This window comes from Haliotis asinina, chromosome 9, assembly GCF_037392515.1.
Source record: "Haliotis asinina isolate JCU_RB_2024 chromosome 9, JCU_Hal_asi_v2, whole genome shotgun sequence".
NCBI classification, from domain to species: domain Eukaryota; kingdom Metazoa; phylum Mollusca; class Gastropoda; order Lepetellida; family Haliotidae; genus Haliotis; species Haliotis asinina.
In genome coordinates, this window is record NC_090288.1 from 41,622,193 (window position 1) to 41,639,318 (window position 17,126).

At 39.6% G+C, this 17,126-nt stretch overlaps 1 protein-coding gene across 1 annotated transcript; it reads right to left on the reverse strand.

Moving 5' to 3' along the window:
* Window positions 1–4,878: 4,878 nt before the first annotated feature.
* On the reverse strand, window positions 4,879–16,059 carry LOC137296303 (acid-sensing ion channel 1-like). The gene is made up of 8 exons (XM_067828070.1): window positions 15,684–16,059; window positions 13,488–14,031; window positions 11,985–12,086; window positions 11,017–11,194; window positions 9,899–9,958; window positions 9,625–9,715; window positions 8,875–8,981; window positions 4,879–7,742 (listed from the first exon to the last, which is right to left on the reverse strand). Exons 1-8 carry the CDS (start codon window positions 15,857–15,859, stop codon window positions 7,540–7,542), a joined length of 1,461 nt encoding a protein of 486 aa, XP_067684171.1. The 5' UTR covers window positions 15,860–16,059; the 3' UTR covers window positions 4,879–7,539.
* Window positions 16,060–17,126: the final 1,067 nt, after the last annotated feature.

Genomic DNA, 17,126 nt, shown 5'->3' on the forward strand with positions numbered 1-17,126 from the left:
TTGTATGTATTGAACTCATGTTAAAAAGTACAATATATTGTGATTCTAAATAATTTACTGAACCAGATTGCAAATGAACTATTATTTTCATTAAATTTTGCATAACTTCAAATATGATTTATGTTGTAATGTTACAAGTAATACTCTCAAAAGGAATATGTAGATCTGGCACTTATTGTGCAATATTACAGTAATATGCTTGCAAGAGGCGACTAAGCGATCGGGTGGTTCGGTTTCATGCATTTTATCTTTTTCAATGCAAAAACAGGAAATACTTATGTCACCAGCAATATAGGTGAAAGGACTGACTATAGATACACAGACCCGTGCCAGATATATTCAGACTTCCATGTTTTCTCAGTGACGCATTTTCTTGAAGCGAGTTCAGGATGGATCTTTTCACATTTGCCTGTCAAATTTGACAATTCTATATTATCGACCGTTATTTAACTGACATCATTCATCGACTTACGGCCACCATATAAAATGAATTATTTGCATGGTGCATGTGCTGATCAACTTGTTCCCATTCGATGAAGAAGCAACGGAAATTGTGGATCGTACGAAAATTTATTTTACACTAAAATTGTAAGAAGTATATGGAAATTACGTCATGTGTCCGAATATAACTGGTACCATGTCTAGATCATAGTGATGGATAATCACTGTCACTCCACTGGTATGTCATTGGATTCTGTCACAAACGTTTATGAAGGATATTCGCGATATTCGTTAATAGTCAGAACCTATCGATAATATTTTCTATTGCCGATATTTAGCCATGCCTAACTACTGAACAATGCTGCGTGAGGCGAGGTATACAACTAAGTCTCGCATACATTTTCCAGAATGTATCGTCGACAGGTCATTCTAAAGTGCTCTACTTCGTGTAATAATTATCCTCCTGTAGAATCAGAAAATCGACAGTGGTCATGCATTTCCACGCCGTATGATGATCTGACTATCTTCATAGATTATGCCAACACGTGCAAAATGTCTAGATAGTATCGCAGATATGTTAATAGACAACGCATCTAGGTATTTTGTATCCATTTGAAGAAGGTTCACAGGAAAGCAATGGAGATGTAACCCAAATTACGAAAATCACACAATTTATCACATTTAATTTAAAGCTTAAATGCATCCACACTAAGACCCATATTACCCTTTAGTCGCCTCGATCACTATCCGAATAACACGGGGTGGATTTACAACTGTTTCAACGCTATTCCAGTAATATAGCGGCGGGGGACACCAAAAACTGGACACTAGTTGGGAATCGAACCAAGGTCTTTAGCGTGATGAGCGAACTCAAACCACTAGACAGCCCTACCATCAACCAAGTACCAAAGGTGTGGAACACACGGACAACTTTCATGGCATTCTATGAAAAACAGTATGTTATAGGAGCATCGGGGAGAAAAATAACGTGTTACGTTAATCATGCATTTGCACACAGCTGAGGTTCTGTAATTTATGAATTACATCCAGTGGAAGTTTAAAGAAACACGAAAAATGGTTAACGAAGGAACCAGCAGGAAGTGTTTAAGCCTGTGTTCGTGTTTATGAAAACGTTAGTACTTGATTTCTTCGACACACCTTCAATCATTGACTACACGCAATTTGAATTTAACACCTATCAGGCTATACGCCATAAACAAAATAAATTGATTTGACTCGTGTAGCCGAGTACTGTCTCTGCCACATTATGTAATTGGCCATTTGTGATACACATGGAATGTTTTTATGTCTATGGGTTGCAAACAAACTACATCCATTTTTCTCGGCCGACTGGATCTGACGGAAACTGGTGCAAACTCTTGTCAGTTTCAAGCCCCGCTTTGTACTTGGACGAATGACAGTTTGCAGTCACGCGGTAGTTCACCATCTCTACTGAGAGATTTTTGATTGGATCGAACGCCAATTCAGAGAACACGTATTTCTCTATATACATTCTTTATGAATAACAACTTCTTCTAGTGTATATGATTTTGTTTGACAACGGCATATGAATCCATATTGAAACGACGCATCAAGTACAATAAAATAAGTTGTTATCCATAAAGAATCTTACTTTCTTGTGACTCGCCATACTTGTAAAATGAACCCTCTACGACTAGGTTCGGTCTCCCGAGGGCTTCGTTTCGGGGGAAGTACGCCCAAGTACAAAATATTGCACTTTTGAATGGCGATTGTACGCTGATTTTATTTATTTATTTTTTTTACAAGGATCAGTGTATACTATGTCACGAATAATTGATAATTTTATTTTAATTACCTTAAACAGTTATCTCCCCTCCACACAACAGTAAGGAATTCACTTGGAAACAGCGGGTTCAAATTCATGACAAGCATTTTCCACAGTATCTAGCGACGAAACAAAGCCATGTTCCATTGTAATTGTAACGTAAGTTCACATTATATGATGATTCCGATTATTTTATGGTCCCGGGGTAGAATAGACCTTCAGCAACCCACGCTTTCCATAAAATGCGACAGTGCTTGTAAGAGGTGACTAACGGGATCGAGTGGTCAGGCTCGCTGACTTGGTTCACTCTTATTATCAGTTCCCAACTGCGCAGATCGATGCTCAGGTTGTTGGTCACTGGATTGTCTAGTCCAGTCTCAATTATTTACAGACCGTCGCCATATAGCTGGAATATTGCTGAGTGTGACGTAAAACTAAACTCACTCACTCAGGATTTTACATGACATTGCTTGTAACATAACAATTTCACTCTTGAAAGCGAGTCGGGTCGATGTAATATTACTTACGATAATATTGCCACTTCTACCACAACCTCACTTCCCAGCAAGGAAGCGTTATATTCATGCAAAATCCTTTTGGTCAGCTATGTGTAGTAAGCAGTCTTGATTTTACGAACTCGATTTTCTATCCTGGAAGCGTGATAGGGGCGAACCATCCGATTTAGTATATACCACAGGCTTCCACAACGCTCACTTTGTGCTTAAATTCTACCCCGGGACCTTCACGGGTCTGTAAAATCCTGATGTCCATCAATAAAATACATTTATCCTCAGACAGGGTCCATTTGAATTAATGAGATTATGGTTTGTTTTCATCAAGTTAGAAACTTAAAACTACTTACTACAAATATAATATTCACGTCACTGACAGATCTCTCCACAAACAAAAATCCGCATAAAACAGTTATTTGACCTGCAGTATATACGCCTTGGGGTTTCTGTTGACATGGTTACCGTTAGCTAATATTTCCGCAAGATGACATCCTTGAATACTGCACAAAACACTATTTTCAGAGACAATTTACTCAATGTTGTAACGGTTGTACGTACGCCGTGTGCATCACCCGGAACCGAGCGTACGCTATATAACATTCGCAATCGTTCGGGTACGAACCTTTGCGAGATAAGTTTAAAAGGTATGTGCGAATGTACACTTTCGCGATTTGGTAAGCTGTGTTCTGACTGGTCCATCTCAAAGGTTACCTGACGCGACCTTGTGCATGCGCAGAGTGTGTAAACATATCTACTGGCTAATTTCCGCTTTGGTCGTACGTTTACGAATAGTGTAAACACTCAAAACAAAATAAATAATTGTTTTCGAGTGACAACTGTTCATATCTCACTAAATATATCGATTCGCATATGCTTTTCAATTATTGATGTCCTATTTTGGTTGCAGCTGCATCAGGAATGTGAGTTTTGTTAGTTGTGAGAAGGGGATGTGCGGGAAGAACGGTGGTGTTGAGATGTGTTTATGCAAGAACGTATTGACGTACATTAAGCTATTTATTTCACTAAAATAAGTTGTAATCGACATAAATCTGTGTTTTGATTTTTCGTTTCCTTTGGAGTGTGTTTACACTATCGGTAAACGTACGACCAAAGCGGAAATTAGCTAGTAGATATTTTATATGCGCATGCGCACAGCGAGTCTTAAATTAATGTTAAACCAACGTATAAGGTTTTGTTAAACTCAGTATGTAGACACTTGTCAATATACGTCTTTATATTTGATCTCAATCCTAATTACTCTATAATCATACCTGTATTCATTTTGAAACTTCTACATTCGCAGATCGCTTCTTTTTATTAACAGGAATGTAATGTTTTATAGTTTGCACGACCTAGTTGTATGTCGTCTGTAGCATTACACTTCACGACGAAAACAATTCTTGTTGAAAGCTATGACATCTGAATAAAAACAAAATGCAAATATTTAAATTTAAAACAATTTAAATTATAGGAGCAATGTCAGGCCTTACCTTGTTCGAGGAATGTATCCATCAATATCCACAAAAACGAGTGATATATAATTTATCTGCAGAATTCCAAGTGATGTGTCAGTGAACAGTCTCAAATACGAGGTTCTTGAGAGGCATTGAGAAGTCGGTATTCTAACATACCGCAAAATGTTATAGATCCCTTACCCCTTCGTCTGGTGGATGACGTGTATCATCTAACATACGAAAGCGTGATGTATCGTTTCAGGTTTTTCACATTGCTGTACAGTCACATTAGTCAGAAGGGTGTTGTTTTTACACGGCAGTGTATTCAGTATAGATTAGTAAATGCACATACATAAACACTGCCTTTTGACAAATCCCCATTTACATCCGCATAAAAGTAATTAATCAGCATTTTATCGGTTAATCCTTTGATCGACCCAGACACAAGAAATGCCAAATGGGGACCTTTGTCGGGTAATCTAAGTGGCGTTATCACTAATTATACCTGTTATAAATTCATTAACTGAGCATCAAGTGACTGATGACAAATAACTTCTTAGCCATTCTATCTATTTACCACTAATTCCAAATGTCTAATTTATTTAAAAGTCCCCTATGCCATACTTTGTAAAAATGCTTTACTTATATCACAGAACACTGCTCCTGCTTCATTACCTTTATTGAAAGCACTTGCAATACAATTGTACAAATCCATTAACTGATATACTGTAGAATCACCAGGAATAAATCCGGACTGCATTGTACTAATGATATCTCTCAAATAATTAAACAAGTATATATGAACACACTTTTCGAAAACTTTATAGATAAGCAACTGGTAAGGACTATAGTTGCCACATTCATTTACTGAATCCTTCTTGTGTAAAAGAATTACTGGTACCTTTCTCCATATCTTAGGAAAAACTGCTGCGTGAAGCGATTTGTTAAAAATCTCACACAGGGGAAATGATAATTTAATAGCATTTACATAAATACATTTAATACCATTTTTATCACAATCATTTCATTGCAATTGCAGAAAACAATTGCTCTACTACCACTGAACATATGAAAGAACTCCAGATAAATGGACATCACAAAATTAATGATTCAGTTACATAAGATTCTTAGAAGTGCAATTATGGAAAACGTATGGCATCTTCCAAACACAATTAAATATCAACTCGCCTTACCATCTATGGGACAACTTGCATCAAATAGACCACATATTGTGAGGCACCAAAATTATACACCCTCCAAGGACCTAAAATATACATGCCTTAATTAGCATGGAAATGCTTATTCTCACCAGAAAAGTAAACGTACAATCTGTTTGGACTCAAACATTAATCTGAATCAGTTGGAAGTGAAACTAACAACTTCTAAGTCAAAATATACCTCCACCAAATACATAAATTCCGATACAATAAATACTGAATGAACCTTTCAACAATTGAAGATATATATATTTTTGTAGTTTATTCCTTTAATATAAAATCATATACATGTATACGTATGACTAACCTGAAATCCACCAAAGTCAATATCCTCTTCCCATGACTTTCAAACCACCTTGCCCAGTTGGGAGAAGGGCAGCAAGTGAACGAACTTCACACTTTCCAAATGCAACTAAATTCAACATCCAATCAAAACGCTGCACATCTTCAGCCAATGGAAACCAAGGACAAGACAGCAGGTCTGACCTCATTAAAACATGGCTAATTTGCATAGGAACTACTTTCAACCCATGGGCCAGTGGTGACTTTGAATACATCATGGACTTGTGAAAATGACTGACATTTATTATTGTTTAAGGTGTTCCAAATTGAACCCGAACAGATAAATAAGACAAGACATGTTAAAATAGTTTATTTTTCCAGAACCCTTTTACAAATTCTGTATTTTATACTTGTTACATTTGTAATTTGTGTTTATTCGAATCGTGACGGGAAAAAATATTTACGTTTCTGTGGATAATACGTAAAGCATACACGTATTTTGGAAAATGCCGGTCATACTAGGGTCAAATATTACAGTCAATATCAATTTTTGACACTTAGTACAAGAAGGATGCAGATGAGTGAAGTTATACTAATATATAGAATTGATTCCTAGTTGATCGCATAGGACAACAAATAGGAAACAATTTTATGTAAATGTGCCTCTTCATGCGTCAGATGTTGTTACATTAATTTGAATCACAAATGCATACTGTCAAAATACGGCTTATTCCTGCATTTCTCATGAATAAACATGTCAAATGCATGATCACCGATGTACATTAGCCTGTAAGAACTCAAACAGAACAAAAGATGAATGGAATACTAGCAATGAACTCTTATGAGTTCACTTATTAGTATCATTGGGTAAAGGAGAAACCAAAAGCAGCCGTAAAATCCTTCCTAAATTTCCAAAAATTTCCAAGGTTGGAAATTTTAGGAAAGATAATATTTTCAAGTTTGGACATTTTCACGGTTTTTGGAAATCACCATTTTTTCTTGTGAACAAACCAGCTGATCACAAGTGACATTCTTTCTGAAGAATTGACATAACCAACATCAATAACCCTGGGAAAATAGTTGCAGCCATAGGAAAAATCATAAGCAGGGAAAGTTAAAACAATTTGGTGTGAATGTGATTGGCAATTATGTCCCTCTTCAGACTATCTAACCTTGGAACTGAATTGCCCTATGTCACATGAAAGGTTCGCCTGCAGGATCCATAGGTTTCAAAAACAACAATGTCTGGGTCAACCGATATACATTGTATATTCATCCGTTGCTGATCGTCCTCGTTTTAATACTGTATACAAAGTTTGTTTCATTTTCATGGTGTAAGCACAATTTACATTGATGTTCATTTGCTTGCCAAATGACGACTTTGCCACCGTCATATTTTACGTGTACCAGCAAGTTCATGCTCGGATTTAGAAACAGTTCTCAAAGACCTTTATGTCTTTCAAACAGAAACTGGGTATAGACATCCTGAACCAATGAGGGCATGGCTGGACAAATAGGGTCTACTAGATCCAAAATGGGGGCAAAATGGAAATCATAAACAAAACGCAAAAAATAGTCATTAACAAAACATTACCATCGTTTTCTTTGCGCTATCAAGGAACTGAATGTTCACAAGTCTACTGTTTTGTCCACTCTAGATACATTTCTGTGACACATAAACGTCTGGGCGATTCGTGAATGTCCAGATGCCCCTTCAATACATTCATCAGTGTAGTGTCCCTGTCGTGTAATTGACAACCTCATACACTCGTGACTTGACTGTCATCGTGGGGACAACAACAAACACCTCTGATCCCTAATGCTTCTCAGACATTGTGGTCATCATGTCCACCTTCTACCTCCAGCTTCCCATCTTCCTCTTTGATTGCCTTTCCTTTGTCTTTCCCCACCTTTTGGGCGACCTTGGGAGTGATCAAGGTCAAGACCATGATGGCCAGGACCTCCAGAATCTCCACCATGGACACAATGCTGAAGCCCATGAACAGTCCGATCTGGCCTCCGATGTTGGCTGCAAAGAGATGTCAGATTACGTTTACGCGGCACTCAGCCAAAAATCTATTTTACGGCGATAGCCAAACTATCAAGTGATCAGCCTAATCAGCATATCGATCTATACAACTGGGATACGAAGACATGTGTTAACCAAGTCAGCGAGCCTGATTATCCGATCCAGTCAGTCGCCTCTTTTGAAAAACATAGGTTACTGATCAATTCTAAGCCAGATCTTCACGGGTGGAGTTAGTGAGTGAGTTAGGTTTAACTGTGCTTTGGCAGTATTTCAATTATATAGGGACTGTCACCTTGATATGGGAGTAAAGACCATGATGCAGGTCTTACGTGTATGGTACTGACTATTCCAGAAACATTATTATTACGGACTTGAAACATAGTTTTCAGTATGACTAAAGGACGCATCTCTGTGAAATAAGGTGTAATCATTCAGAGCCCATGTATACCAGTTATGGTCTCCCAAATTACAGTGACAATCAGTGAAATGATAATATGCTACTCATCAGAAGTTCAGACTCACTAGTGTAAATGTAGCCACATTTCTTCAGTCAACAGTTCTAAACTAGATTTTGCAAACATATGCCCTTCTCTTTAAAGGTACTGTTTACACATGAACTGATGCATTGTAGAACAAATTCGTAATGTTGAAAAATTCAATATCATGTGTCAAATAAAGAGGGAAACTCAGTAGAAATTGGCGATTTCTTAACAAAACTTTAGACCGAAACGTAGCTGTTCATATGCACGATGTTTGCACATGGCTTTCAGCAAATTTGATGCATGATCCTCGTGCAGTTGATATGCATAAAGTTCATAGTTGATTCCCTCAAGTTAATGGAGAAATTCACCATCAGTGTAACCGTTTGTATGTACATAACACATAGTGGGTGCTTTAAGTGAGTCTAAACTTTTCAAGAGTAGTAAAATATAGTTTAAAAGACGTCAAACCTCATTCACCCATGTTAGAAATATGTAGTTGGTAAACCACTTAATTCGTGTTTACATGTTAAAAGAGCCAAGTATTAACTGCTTCAGTTGAAAATAAACTGTACATAATCTACCGTACTAAATTCCCGATAACACCCAAGCAATGACCAGCAATTCCCCTGTGTGTCGAGGATGGTTCTTACCCAATATGGTTTCAACCGAGTATACGGGTATCTGCTCGATCTCCATCTTCAGCGGTCCTGACTGCAGGAAAGTCAGATGCACCATGGGAGCAGAGGCGTGGATTGAACTGTTAAAACATCAGTGAATCCTTGGAGCTAATAGTTTAGGTTGTTTTTCCATGTCACATTTACTTTTGTAAGTGTTATTCTAGTCCCTGCTTTGACAGCCTAGTGTGATATTTCTGAATTATTGCTGAATGCCGCATATAATAACAATGAATGGTATTTACTGGGGATGTGACAACTTCCAGATACCATTTACACTTTTTCCTCGACATTCATAAGTACCTTCTGGAGAATTCTTGGGATTGGAACTGCTCCCTGTAGCACATGGTTACAAACTGACAATGTTCAGATCTGGTTGTTCACGCTGTGGTTGATGAGAGTATGATAAATAACCGCTTTAAGATTGAATGAAACACACACACAGCAGACACACACAGCCAGACCCACACAGCCAGACCCACCCACCCACACACACACACACACACACACACACACACACACACACACACACACACACACACACACACACACATTAGATTCAGTTAGTATTGTGGAAGTTCGTGTCACGTGGTCACCCTCCCACTACATAATTAACCCTACTGTTGGTGCAGGGACTCGGCCATGGAATGAAAGTTCTCAGCTTGATATGTAAATTGTTAGGAATGACCACTTCTATTATGAATGTAAAAATATTATATCAGTTACGTTAGTGGGGTACACGAGACGAATGTTTCGTACTCCACACGAGTACACCGCGACGGGCAGTTACACTGAGTGCTCTTGTTGCCATAGAAATCTGAAATGTCAAAAAAAATCATTGATAGATGTCGATGGACATGACGAAAGACTTTCCTCTTTCATTTCACAAATATATAATTACACATACTGTATTTATTATCAATGAATGTGTTGACGAATAATTGTAGAAAACATATACATTGGTGAAAAACGTCGGCAGTTTTCTGAGAGAAGCACTGACCTTGACCGCTGCTCTCCAAGCAGTGCCATGTTTGCCCGGCTGAGCACAGATCCTCGCTTCCTGCAGTGTAATACATGGAGACAGTCACACACTAGTTTTCAGGTGTATATTTCAGGTATGTTTTGTAATCTTACACGTCGGCGTATTATCAACATGTCTACTGTTAACTGTATCCGCGGAGGTTTAATGTTACAGTGTTTTATGACACCATCCCTCACCCAGGTTGTACATGCTAGCACCCATATCAGCTCTAACACTTTAGCCCGTGACTCAAAAGCAGACCCATGAATTGCAATATAACTCGAAAACTAATACACATAAAATACCTAATGAAACGCTGATCATAATTAAAACATCATACCAACTCTGGGATGTTTTTGCAGAATTTCTGTCTCAAAATTTAATAAAAGTTATTTAACAAACTGTCATCAAAATATTGGCACAATTCACTATTTAAATTTGTTACGAGGGTGTTGTGCAGAGAAAGGGGCAACGTGTTCGAGTAGCATGTGCACAAGTGCCGACAAAACGGGCGATGATGATTTTAAGGGGGAATCACCCATTGTGTTCTGGGGAGGTAAGGAGGGTCAACAATTTTGTATTTGTGTTCTGGAGCGGTGGGTCGCTGACTTTGTACATAACAACCAGGGGGGTCACTTAATTTTTTCATGCAACTCCATAAAAAATCATCACCACCCCAACTAGTCATGAATTATTAACTGTTCCTAAAGCTAAAACTGACGTGTGTCTCTGTGTTAGTCATCTAGTTCGTAGCACGTACCAATATACCCACATAAACATTGCCATGTAAACGTATAGAGAAACTGCCCGTGAAGATCCAGGTTAAAACTGGTCTTCAATACCCTATGCTTGTTTTAAGAGGCGACTAACGGGATCGGTGGGTCAGTCTCGCCGACTTGGTTGACACGTGTCATCGTATCCCAACAGCGTACAACGATACTCATGCTGTTGATCACTGGCTTGTCTGGTCCAGACTCGATTATTAACAGACCACCGCCATATAGCTGTAATATTACTGTGTGCGACGTTAAGCAACCACCCAACCAAGTGAAACATAGTGAAACAGACGTGAACATCAACTGCCCACATCAGCCCACCTCTATCCAGGTAGAATCTACAGCCACACTGCTCCGACGTGAAGTTGACCAGACATTCCCTCTGACATGCCTTCTGGCTGTAGTGCGGGTACCGGTAGAGTGACCGCTGGTCGGCCTCCTGGTCAGGTAAACACCTGCCCCCAAGCATATCCTTGTACGGCGGACCGAGTGAGTGTCTCTACAGAACAGGAAAATATACATGACGCACGAAAGAAAACACAAACTTAATATTTAAAAAAAGCTAGAAACCCTAAACCAAAGACAATATTTTGTAAAGTACTTGGTTATGGCTTAGAACAAGCGGTTTTTATATGATCCCAAAGTACCAAGTGTGTTACATCCGTTTACCTTTTGAGGCGGAATCGATCTGTTTTTCACAATAACATTACGAGAAGTGTTGAAAGGAAATTCTACAGCCAAATATCCTATAGAAACGATATCATACTAAGAAGAACTCTACCATGCCATTTTCTCTAGACATCTATTAATTTAGTAAAAAATAAAAACACATGAGAATATCGATCGTGAGCAGCATATAGGAACTGGTTATTGGGAATCGATCTAGTTTCATCAGTTATTGAGCGCTTCAGCCGAGTGACCATTTCAACGCTCATACAATCTTGTCAGATGTTTAACCATAATAAATTTTGTTCAATCTCTTTCCCACATGCATGTATAAGGGTAACGCTATCGTTAAGGGTATCATTTGCGGAAGTCCGCGACTGCCATTAACTGATCATGATGGAGAAACTTCACTGATCACCATGGCAGTCGAAAACGTGTCTTTGTCTCTATGTTGATTAACAATGAGGTTTCAAAACAAGGAGCTTTGCAGTGTCCGTGTTTAAGTTCCTTGTCAATGCAACAATAAAGTGCAACCGACTTTGCCTGCCTGCTTATTTGTAATCCATTTCATGATAATTTTAGGCCCATTTAAACTGTAATAAAATTAAAGTGAACAGACCTACCGTAGTTTTTTCGAACTTGACGATGCAGCTGGAGTTAGCTGGGATGAAGTGTGCCTCCTTGACGTCAGGGAAGGGGTACTCGTTGTTGGAGTGGAGGGCAATCTAAAACGAAACCAGTTTTTCTTTCTGAAGTAGGGATATCGTGGAAGTTTTTATGTTTATATTAGAAGCCCTGCCGAACTTCTACGCGGAAACTGGTTTTATGTCTTGACGGAGCGTTGGCGTGGCCAATCGCTGAAGTCCTGGGTTGACCTTTTAGTCCTGTTTGTCGACATTTTTTTTATCAAGTTAATGTTTTTCAGAAAAGGAACAATGCAACGAGGTGAACCCAGTTATGAATTGAACCGTTATAGACGACAGAAACTACATAAGCTAGGAGCATTAAGCCTACATCTGTTTCAATAGAGTGATCAAAGCAGATCAACATAACCACGACTATCACAATCAGACATACATTGCATATACTACTGCAATGATGCTATTACTTGTAATGACATATATATACAGTGAAGATGTAGACTGTTATTTTGAATATGGATGAATCTCTGCTAGTATGTGCTGGCGACTGTCTGCAGGAAATAATCTCTCTGTATCAAAGTGGAGTTATTAAGCCGAATCTCCCGAATAGTATTTTAACATCCTTATTACCATTCAAGACCCTTTCTTCAGTTTAATCGGAAAAAAAATCGAGATACTGATTTGCTGTTTATATCATACGCCATAGTTCGAATACTGTCTTATAGCTGTTTATTATGTTATGTTATTGCGAACGGAATGCTTGAAGATGGAGCGCAGATACAATTACGCACCTTAGCCATGCCAGGAGCCGCTTACGGGGGATAAGCCTCCGACGTTTCCCTTAATGCTACCTGATACTTGTACCCCGAGTATCTAGTCATGGTGCTAAATTGTCTCTTCGCCAAACATTTCAAGAACATAATACCGTATGTCATGCAATACAGGCAAAATCCTCACAATGATTTTTCATACACTATCACAGACAAAAAGGTCATGAGTCCATGAGTCCATGATCCCTTTCTATTACACCGGCGGCGGTGGCGCTTAAAACCGGGTTCGATTCCCCAAAAGGATAAGATATGTGAAGCCCATTTCTGGTGTACCCCCTGTTATATTACGGGAATATTGCTAAAAGCGGTATAAAACCATACTCACTCACTCACTCACGTGCATACCATAACATTCTGAGCAAAAATAATCAAACATTTGAAATGGGTGAGTGAGTTAAGTTTTACGCCGCGTTCATACATATTCCTGGTACAAAGCCAGCGGTCTGTGAATAATCGAATCTAGATCAGACAGTGATCAACAGCACGAGCATCGATCTGCGCAATTTGGATACGGTGACATATGTCAGCCAAGCCATCTAGCCTGACCAACCGATACTGTTAGTCGGCTCTTACCACAAGCTTGGGTTACTGAAGACCAATTCTAACCCGGATCTTCATGGGAATTTATATCAGATGTTGTAGGTATGACATTTACCTGTATCCCGTCCCTCTGGCCAATGCTGGTCACGGAGCTATCTAGTTCAATGATGATATTGAAGGTCAAGGTCTGCCCCACGCTGTTGGAACTGTTCCGTGACGAATTCAATGTCAAACACGACCCTTCAGTTGTTGTTGTGGGGTAGATAAACTCATCACATACTCCCTTGGACTGCAGCTTGTTCCAACCACACTTTATCAGCTTCATCCTGACGCTGTTTTGGCTGTGAGTCAGCAAACACTCTCCTCTTTCCGCTTCCTCTGCACCACGCATGTGCAGACATCCATGCGGCGCTAGGGGTCCCGTTCGCAAGAGGCTGAAGATCTTCACGTGGTCGTTGTCATCGTCGTCGTTGTCCAGGAAGGAAAACGGACTGAGTGGAGGAGGATCGCAAAATGTAATGGCAGGGAAGTCGTCCTCGTCGAACGGACGTTCCGCCATGTTGATGACAGTGGGGTACGAGTAGTAATCTGTCATTTGCACACTCACGACAATAGTCAGAGATATGGCCAAGCCCAGGAGAAGAACCAGCCAAATGAACCTAAATATAAAAATATTACAAGAATGATATTGCTCAACAAACCTGATCAGGCAACGAACGCTTAATGTTTACGTTTACGATTGCGTCTACGATTTTTCTGGAGTCTCGCATACGCATATGTTTGCACCATTCAATATGGCGTTACCAGTATAGTTTTATGCCGCTTTTAGCATTGTTACGGCAATACCAAGCAGGGGACACCATTAGTGTGGTTCACAAATGGTAGCCATGTGGGGGATCGAACCCCTGTCTTCGGCAGGACGAGCGAACTTTTTAACCACTAGAATAACCGCCAAGTTGACTTTTCAACCAGTATCTTATTGCTTACAGACGGCAAAAGGCAACAGCATCCAAATGCCGATAACAGAGCTATAGTTTATCGTACCACTTTCAACCAACCTCAAGAAAGTTTCCATTTAGAACGTTGCTGCATCACCTACACCAGTTCCCGATCAGTCGTATGGCCTCAAACATATGCTTTAACCACATGTCGTAAACCTAAGAGTGACTGAGCATGGTTTCACGCCGCATGTAACACTATTCCAGCAATAGCACGGCGGGGGACTCCAGAAATGGGCTTCCCACATTGTACCCATGTGGGGAATCGAACCCGGGTTTTTGGTATGATGGACGAACGCTTTAACCACTAGGGTACCCCACAGCCCCACGTAAAACTAAAATTCGTTATGTTTAGATTCTGCTACTGCTTATATCTGAAGAGGTGCGCCTGAACGGGTTAATTGTTTCGATGAAATGGCAGCACAGACAAAAAGGACCCGCAAACCGACGCAGGAAACGCAATTTGCGGTGCTATCAGTGGCTCGGGCATAATATCACTTCATGTTTAAAATATCAATTGCAGGCGGTAATCCTAGGCCAACACGATTAGTGTCATTAGGGTAGCCCCATATTTAATTTCACGCATGCGTAGAATGAGTGCAGTTCTTGCCATTCCTAAAACAGCTAGTATTGTACTGAAAACCCAGTCGACTGTTACAATTGGTCTTTGAACAGCACGTCGCGCTTGCCGTTAAGATACGACAGTATGGGGTCCTGAAGCCATTTTTTATTAGTTCGGACGTTTTGCAAATGAAATATAGACAATAAATTGTCAGTTATAATATTCTTTGCACCGTTACAACTTGAACTTATAGCTTCGGAAAAGAGATATTGGCAACTACCTCAAATTTCCAAATAGTTACCTCGTGTCACTGTGAAGCAAAACTTTGTTGGTTTGAAATAATATTTTTCAGCTTTAAACTTGAATGTGCTTGTCAATAAAACAACGAAAAATGTTGATATGACAAATGTCACATTCCATCACGTCTGCGAATCCATGGTATCCAATCAATGATAACTGACGGTCCATTACACAAGATTTTCATTACATATTTTCATGTCTTGGGCGGAAAGCCATCTTGAACTGTAATATTTTGTTGATTGTATACTTAGAGTAAGATTCGACCATTTCAAAAACAATTTTGGATTGTTGAAACACGAGACACAGAAACCTCTTTTCGTATTCTAGAATCAGGAAGAACCTCCGTGGGTGTAAAAATCTTCCTTTTTTGTCAAAGTTATATCAGCTGTTTAAGGAAGATTCAGTTTCACACACATAAGCATGTTCTACGAGTTCAGTAGCGGACTCTTACCTTTGACCACAGTACTTTGTAGCTCCAACCGTTTGCGGGATCCCATGCACTGTAGCTCTCTGAGCATAATCTTTGAAAACATGTCCAACTACATGAGTCTTCCCGTCTCTTGGCTTTTTGGCGGCCATTTTGATTTTGGCGATAGTTCTCATGTGTCTTATGGTCGGTGATGACATTGTTGAACACGATTCGCGTATGTATTACTCATATACACACGAATTTGTAAATGTCACGTGATCAAATGTCACGGCAGATCAACAGGATTTCATGCCAGTAGCCTTGTGATAAAAACTGAAACACTGGACCATGTGGAATTTCAATTTGGTGACACTGCTCATCAAGCGCTATCATGTCTACTGTGAAGCCAGGGTAACGTACGTGCATTTCACGATATCAGCGCCCTTTGACACGAAAAATATTTAGGAATATATCATAGGTTAATGATGCACAAGAATCCCAACGTTGCCGTTAGATAATTGCATCATTGGTTGTAACGGGACGCTTTGCCTGGACACTTTAAGGTGCTTTGTGTAAACACGCGATACGTAATTATTCGTAGAGCCGTGTTGATAGCTATTGACAATGGTAATTAACGTGATAATTCTGTTCAATTATCTCACTGAGGCAGTTGTGTTATGTATGGAGAAGACTGTTTTTTGACATGACAGATATGTCCTTTAAAATAACCTACTTTGCTTGCTTGTCATTGAGTACAGTTTTTCGCCGTTTTCAGCAATATTCTAAGAAAATGAGGCGTGGAACACTGTAAATGGCTTTACATATTGTACCGATTTGGGGAATCGAACCCGGGTCTCCGGCGTGACGAGCGGACGCTCTGACCATTTGGCTACACCACCGCCCCTGCTTGCTTCAGTGGTTTGTTCTAGGTAAAAGATAACCAATGCAATACCACAGTTTTTCAAAGACTTCTTGAACAGAAATAACTCAATTAACATTAATAGCTGCGGTTAATGATCAGGAAAGAAAGAGTCATGTTTTTAATATCAGTATCCGAGGATATTGCACGTTAAGCTTATGGAGTTGACTAGTTGTGAACAAGGGCCTTTAATAATGGTTAACAAGGATCGCAAACAAAGACTAAGACAAAGACAAAGTTTAGAAATAATCCGGTCTTAGTTTTCGCTACCCATAAGAATTGGACTTCAGCAAACCAAGCTTGTCTTCTGAGGCGACTAACGGGATCGGGTGGTCAGGCTTGGTTGACACGTGATCGCATCCAAGTTACGTAGATCAACGATCATGCTGTTGATCCCCGGATTATCTGGTCCAAACGCGATTATTTACAGACCGCCGCCGTATAGCTGGGACACTGGTTGAGTGCCGCGTTAAACAACAAAAGTTAAGGGCATCTTCTAAGGGGACACGTCAGAATGACCTTTCATCCACCAGTCAGAGCGTCTTTTCGCAGATGAGGAACGTGCC

Coding starts and splice junctions, on each gene's coding strand:
- LOC137296303 (XM_067828070.1), bottom strand. CDS start 15,859: ATGTCATCACCGACCATAAGACACATGAGAACTATCGCCAAAATCAAA. Junction 9,959..11,016: donor TAGATTCTACCTGGATAGAG/GTGGGCTGATGT, acceptor ATTACACTGCAG/GAAGCGAGGATCTGTGCTCA. Junction 7,743..8,874: donor CTCGGTTGAAACCATATTGG/GTAAGAACCATC, acceptor ATCTCTTTGCAG/CCAACATCGGAGGCCAGATC.